Below are 7500 nucleotides of genomic sequence, written 5' to 3'. Positions count from 1 at the left end.
GATTTAAACGTATTAAAATCATTTAAATCTTAATAATAATAAAACTTACTTCAGACCACGAACTCCTTTCCTCACCAGCTCCTGATAAACCAGCAGAGACTCCGATGTTTTCCACAGATGTCCGACGTCGCCTGCAAACGTCTGAACGGCAACAGGAAACCAAGAGTTAACACAGTGTCACTTCCTGTCCCCTTCAAATTAAAACACCAGCTAGTTAATGAGTCTTTATGGAGTCGTACCTTAGCGTAGCTGGCGTCCAGGTCCAGGTCGTAGCGAGGCTGAACTTTAGGAGGACTCGCTGTGAAGAAATGATAGAAAACAATCAGTTTATAATCTTTAGTTAAACTCTGCTGCTTCACATCAGGCCCGTCACTATAATTACTGACTTATTTAACCCTCCTGTTGGCCTCGAGTCAAGGAAGGAAGGAAGGAAGGAAGGAAGGGAGGGAGGAAGGGAGGAAGGAAAGGAGGGAGGAAGGGAAGAAGGAAGGGAGGGAGGGAGGAAGGAAGGGACGGAGGAAGGAAGGGAGGGAGGGAGGAAGGAGGGAGGAAGGAAGAAAAGGAGGGAGGAAGGAAGGGAGGAAGGGAGGAAGGAAGGAAGGAGGAGAGAAGGAAGGTAGGATGGAGGAAGGAAGGAAAGAAGGACAGAGGAAAGAAGAAAGGAAGGAAGGAGGGAAGGAAAGAAGGAGGGAGGGAGGAAGGAAAGAAGGAGGGAAGGAAAGAAGGAGGGAAGGAAAGAAGGAAGGGAGGAAGGAAGGAAGGAGGGAGGGAAGGAAAGAAGGAGGGAAGGAAAGAAGGAACAACAAAACAGACGGGGTCAATTTGACCCGGGAGGACGACACGAATGTTAACGACATACGGACGTGAATATTTACAGATTATTTTGCTGGTTGAAAACATTTCCCACAATGTTCAACATATGAATGTTTTAAATATTACAATAATATGTCTTCATTGTTTTTCAGACGGAGACAAAAAACCTCTGAAGCAGCCAGTGGGCCGGATTAGACCCTTTAGAGGGCCGGTTCTGGCCCCCGAGCCTTATGTTTGACTCCCCTGGTTTAACAGATTAACTCCAGGTGAAGTTTCCCCCCCGCTGCGTCTACGTACGGTCTTCAAAGATGAGTCCGACGGTGGTGACGGACTCGCGGCTGACCAGCATGATGGGATTGTCTCTGGAGGTTTTGGGGAAGGTCTTGGCCTGGCGGTTCGGGTCCAGAACCAGCCGCCGGCCCTCGTACAGCAGCTCCTGGTTGTGCAGCGGGATGCTGGTCCGGCGAGACAGAAGCTCCTGGAACAGCGCCGCCCTGTGGACAGCGGAGGAACCACACCCGATCAGAAAACATTCATGTTTCAGAAGCTGAATCAGAGAATTTGGATCAATTTAAAAATGAATCAAAACTGTTAAAAACTATCGATTATTAAAATAGCTGCTGATCAATAATGTGATCAACAGGAAACTGCTTCAATCGATCAATAAGAAACGAGCTGTTTTAATAATTGATAAATCATCTTAGTTGTTTTTTTTTTTTTTTCAAAATAAAAGCACCAAACATCAGATTCTCACATCAGAGAATTTGCTGCTTTTATTTTGGTAAATTTAATATTTGACAGTTTGGATAAAACCAAATAAACTATTCAGCAGATATATTGATGAGGATGAAGATGAGGTATAGATAATGAGGATGAGGATGAAGATGAGGTACAGATAATGAGGATGAAGATGAGGATGAATATGAGGTATAGATAATGAGGATGAAGATGAAGATGAGGTATAGATAATGAGGATGAAGATGAGGATGATGATGAGGTATAGATAATGAGGATGAAGATGAGGATGATGATGAGGTATAGATAATGAGGATGAAGATGAGGATGAATATGAGGTACAGATAATGAGGATGAAGATGAGGATGATGATGAGGTATAGATAATGAGGATGATGATGAGGATGATGATGAGGTATAGATAATGAGGATGAAGATGAGGATGATGATGAGGTATAGATAATGAGGATGATGATGAGGATGATGATGAGGTATAGATAATGAGGATGAAGATGAGGATGATGATGAGGTATAGATAATGAGGATGATGATGAGGATGATGATGAGGTATAGATAATGAGGATGAAGATGAGGATGATGATGAGGTATAGATAATGAGGATGATGATGATGATGAAGATGAAGTATAGATAATGATGATGATGAGGTATATATGATGATGAGGATGATGAAGGTGAGTAATAGATAATGAGGATGATGAGGTATAGATATTGATGAGGGTGAGGTATAGAGGATGAAGATGAAGATGATGAGTGAGGTATAGATAATGAGGATGAAAATGAGGATGAAGATGAGTGATATATAATGAGGATGATGATGATGAAGGTGAGGTATAGAGGATGAAGATGAAGGTGAGTAACAGGCGGAGCAGCGTACGTGTTGTACTCGTGGATGTAGACGTGGTGCAGCGTCGCCTGCTGCAGGCTGAACACGTAGACGACGGTGCGATGCAGGATGTCGTTGGTCTCAGCGAAGAACTGATCGAAGCCCCAACACTTCTCCTGGTCGGCCTCCAGGATGTTAGCCAGCACCGGGGTAAGAAGGCTCTGCAGACCCCTGGGAGGGCAATGAAGGGTTAACCGGGGCAATAAAGGGTTAACCGGGGCAATAACCAGGGCAATAAAGGGTTAACCAGCACCGGGGTCAGGAGGCTCTGCAGACCCCTGGGAGGGCAATAAGGGTTAACCGGGGCAATAAAGGGTTAACCGGGGCAATAACCAGGGCAATAAAGGGTTAACCAGCACCGGGGTCAGGAGGCTCTGCAGACCCCTGGGAGGGCAATAAAGGGTTAACCGGGGCAATAACCAGGGCAATAAAGGGTTAACCAGGGCAATAAAGGGTTAACCGGGGCATTAAAGGGTTAACCAGGGCAATAACCAGGGTATTAAAGGGTTAACCAGGGCAATAAAGGGTTAACCGGGGCAATAACCAGGGCATTAAAGGGTTAACCAGGGTATTAAAGGGTTAACCAGGGCATTAACCAGGGCAATAAAGGGTTAACCAGGGCAATAAAGGGTTAACCGGGGCATTAACCAGGGCAATAAAGGGTTAACCGGGGCAATAACCAGGGCAATAAAGGGTTAACCAGGGCAATAACCAGGGCAATAAAGGGTTAACCGGGGCAATAACCAGGGCATTAACCGGGGCATTAAAGGGTTAACCAGGGCAATAAAGGGTTAACCGGGGCATTAACCGGGGCATTAACTGGGGCATTAACCAGGGCAATAAAGGGTTAACCAGGGCATTAACCAGGGCAATAAAGGGTTAACCAGGGCATTAAAGGGTTAACCAGGGCATTAAATGGTTGACCAGGGCATTAAAGGGTTAACCAGGGCATTAAAGGGTTAACCAGGGTATTAACCAGGGCAATAAAGGGTTAACCAGGGCAATTAATTCATTTTTAAGCAAAAAAAAACCCTAAAAATTGACAGTGATGTTGTGATTTGGACTATAAGATGTTATAACTCACATTTTTCTGATATTTTATGGATATAATAATCAATAATCAATAATCAATAATCAGTGTCGTACTTGGACAGACTGCAGGAAACCGGCATCTCGGTGCTCCACTCGATCTTCCCGTTCTCACACTTCTGATGACCGGAGATCGTCCCAGACGGTTTCTCTGTGATGATTTTATACCTGAAACATGAAGAGAGGAGCTCGGTCACGATGAGGTCACGCTGAGGTCACGATAAGGTCACGATAAGGTCACGCTGAGGTCACGATGAAGTTAAGCTGCTCAATTAATCTAAATCTGATCGTGATTACGACAAACGATCTCAAAACTAATAAAATCGGGGGGGAAACGATTTTTTGACAGTCTGTAAAAAGCTGCACGTGTATTCCTGCCCCTCCCCCACCTGGGAATCTCCCGTAATTTACACCCAGACGGGGGGTTCTGGTGGAAGTAACTTAAAACTGCATTCTATCAAAAGGCCACCAGGGGGCGTCTGTTTCCGTCTCTATACAAGTCAATGGAGAATTCACCAACTTCTCACTTGATTTCTAACCTCAGTAAACGTTTTCAAAATGTGTTTATGGTCTCAATCGCTAATTTGTTTTGACTGTTCCTTCCTTCCTTCCTCCGTCCCTCCTTCTTTCCTACCTTCTTCCCTTCCTTCTTTCCTCTGTGCTCCTTTCCTTTATCCCTCCCTCCCTCCTTCCTTTTTTCCTCCGTCCTTCCTTCCTTCCGTTCCTTCCTTTTTTCCTTTCCTCCCTCCCTTCTATCCTCCCTCCCTTCCTTCCTTCCATCTGTCCTTCCTCCCTCCCTCCTTCTCTCTTTCTTTCCTTCCCTCCTTCCTTCCTCTCTCCCTCCTTTTCCTTCCTTCTTCCTCCCTTCCCTCCTTCCTTCCTTCCTTCCTCTCTCCCTCCTTTTCCTTCCTTCTTCCTCCCTTCCTTCCTACTTTCCTTCCTTCCTCCCTCCCTTCTTTCCTTCTTTGACTCGAGGACAACAGCAGTATGATGTTCATTTGGGACATTTTGGCCTCCCTGATTTTATATGTGACGATAAAGCAGGGTATGCATTAGGGCGTGGCTACGTGGTGATTGACAGGTTGATTGGTTCACAGGTTCAGGAGGGCGCCTCATGCTCCTCCTGATGCCCATATAAGGAGAATCCCTGTTTTTATTTTTCCCAGCATGCACCTGAAATTTTCAAGATGGCGCTGCTCAGATCCGATACTATTGGCCTCCGAGCAGCAGTCCACAAACCAATGGGTGAGCAGAGAGAACACACTAAAGCCCTCACATGACTTCCTTGTTCCTGCGCGGCCCTTCGAAGGGTCTGAACGGCAGAGATCCGGTGGCAGCGTGGTAGAAAGTGACGCCGATGCTCCACAGATCCACCGTGGCTCCGTACTTCTTCTGGTGATCCTTCCTCAGAACGGCGCGCTCGTACATGTCGGGGTGCTGCAGAATAAAAACAAGAGAAGAAGAGTCAGACTCCTCTCAGGTGTTTATGATCAGACTCTAACTTTAAAAACTATGAAGCTGATTTAAACTCACAGTCAGTTTCATTAATTATATAAACTAAATATTTAACTATATAAAGTCTGATTAGTGCTGCACCTCCAACACGTTACGTTGTTGTAGGGCTGAGCGGTGTGTGTGTATATGTGTGTGTGTTAGTGTGTGTGTGTTAGTGTGTGTGTGTGTGTGTGTGTATGTTAGTGTGTGTATGTGTTAGTGTGTTAGTGTGTGTGTGTGTTAGTGTGTGTGTTAGTGTGTGTGTGTGTGTTAGTGTGTAAATGTGTATGTTAGTGTGTGTATGTGTTAGTGTGTTAGTGTGTTAGTGTGTGTGTATGTGTATGTTAGTGTGTGTATGTGTTAGTGTGTTAGTGTGTATGTGTATGTTAGTGTGTGTATATGTGTGTGTGTTAGTGTGTGTATCTGTGTGTATATATGTGTGTATCTGTGTGTATGTGTGTGTTATAGTGTGTGTGTATCTGTGTGTGTATGTGTGTATCTGTGTGTATATGTGTATATATGTGTGTATCTGTGTGTGTATCTGTGTGTATATGTGTGTGTATCTGTGTGTATGTGTGTGTATGTGTGTGTTATAGTGTGTGTGTATCTGTGTGTATGTGTGTGTTATAGTGTGTGTGTATCTGTGTGTGTATCTGTGTGTATGTGTGTGTATCTGTGTGTATATGTGTGTATGTGTGTGTTATAGTGTGTGTTTATCTGTGTGTATGTGTGTGTTATAGTGTGTGTGTATCTGTGTGTATGTGTGTGTTAACCCTCACCAGATATTCCTCCGTCCCGTACAGAGACACAAACTGCTCGTCGTCCTCGAGCTCTCGAGCCGCTCCGAAGTCGGTGAGCTTGTAGACGGAGCGGCCGTCCTCTCCGATCACTCGCATGATGTTTCCTGGTTTGATGTCTCGGTGAACGATGCCGTACTCTCTCAGGTGGTTCATACCTGCGACTGGAGACAGACACACAGCAGAGAGTCAACCAGGAAGCTCTCGCAGTGCTTCTTTAGTCAGGAGTTAAAGGTTCCTCACCGACGTCGTGCAGCACGATGAGGAACTCGTCCTCAGGGAGTCCGTAAGCGTTAGAAGACTCCTCCAACACGGTGTAGAGACTTCCACACGGACAATACTCCATCACCAGCACCTTGTGACGGGTGTTAGACTGAGAGAGACACTTATTAAAAAATACAAAGGAGAAAAAAACTATAAAAAAACACATTACAGTTACTGAGATATTTAAATGTTGTCAAGCAAATATAAATAATAATATAATAATAAACAAAATAATATAAATAATAATAATAATAATATAATTAATATAAATAATAATAATAATCAAGTTAATATAAATAATAATAATAATATAATTAATATAAATAATAATATAATAATAATAATCAAGTTAATATTAATAATAATAAACAGGCTAATATAAATAATAATATAATAATAAACAAGTAAATATAAATAATAATAATAATATAATAATAATAAACAAGCTAATATAAATAATAATAATAATATAATTAATATAAATAATAATATAATAATAATAATCAAGTTAATATTAATAATAATATAATAATAAACAGGCTAATATAAATAATAATATTATAATAATGAACAAGTAAATATAAATAATAATATAATAATAATAAACAAACTCATATAAATAATAATATTATAATAATAAACAAATAAATATAAATAATAATGTAATAATAATAAACAGGCTAATATAAATAATAATATAATAATAATAGACAGGCTAATATAAATAATAATATAATAATAATAGACAGGCTAGTATAAATAATAATATAATAATAATAGACAGGCTAATATAAATAATAATATAATAATAATAGACAGGCTAATATAAATAATAATATAATAATAATAGACAGGCTAATATAAATAATAATATAATAATAATAATGAACAAGTAAATATAAATAATAATATAATAATAAACAAATAAATATAAATAATAATATAATAATAATAGACAGGCTAATATAAATAATAATAATATAATAATAATAGACAGGCTAGTATAAATAATAATATAATAATAAACAAGTAAATATAAATAATAATAATATAATAATAAACAAACTCATATAAATAATAATATAATAATGAACAAGTAAATATAAATAATAATAATATAATAATAATAGACAGGCTAATATAAATAATAATATAATAATAATAGACAGGCTAGTATAAATAATAATATAATAATGAACAAGTAAATATAAATAATAATATAATAATAATAGACAGGCTAGTATAAATAATAATATAATAATAATAATGAACAAGTAAATATAAATAATAATAATATAATAATAATAGACAGGCTAGTATAAATAATAATATAATAATAATAGACAGGCTAATATAAATAATAATATAATAATAATAGACAGGCTAATATAAATAATAATATAA

At 39.4% G+C, this 7500-nt stretch overlaps 1 protein-coding gene across 2 annotated transcripts in view; it reads right to left on the bottom strand.

The window, feature by feature from the left end:
- tbk1 (TANK-binding kinase 1) overlaps positions 1-7500 on the bottom strand; it is a gene marked incomplete at its 5' end in the record, with an annotated part of 17128 nt that overhangs the window by 7857 nt on the left and 1771 nt on the right. Inside the window, 8 exon segments of one of the 2 annotated variants that reach the window (XM_062443462.1) lie at positions 50-141; positions 240-298; positions 1111-1307; positions 2444-2623; positions 3599-3709; positions 4818-4978; positions 5815-5996; positions 6076-6217. In XM_062443462.1, the coding sequence (XP_062299446.1) occupies positions 50-141; positions 240-298; positions 1111-1307; positions 2444-2623; positions 3599-3709; positions 4818-4978; positions 5815-5996; positions 6076-6217 (1124 nt within the window). 2 annotated transcript variants of the gene reach the window in all.

Source organism: Scomber scombrus, chromosome 22 (assembly GCF_963691925.1).
Source record: "Scomber scombrus chromosome 22, fScoSco1.1, whole genome shotgun sequence".
Lineage (NCBI taxonomy): Eukaryota > Metazoa > Chordata > Actinopteri > Scombriformes > Scombridae > Scomber > Scomber scombrus.
Note: the sequence above shows the minus strand (reverse complement) of the source record. Positions and strands in the feature narration are given on the sequence as shown.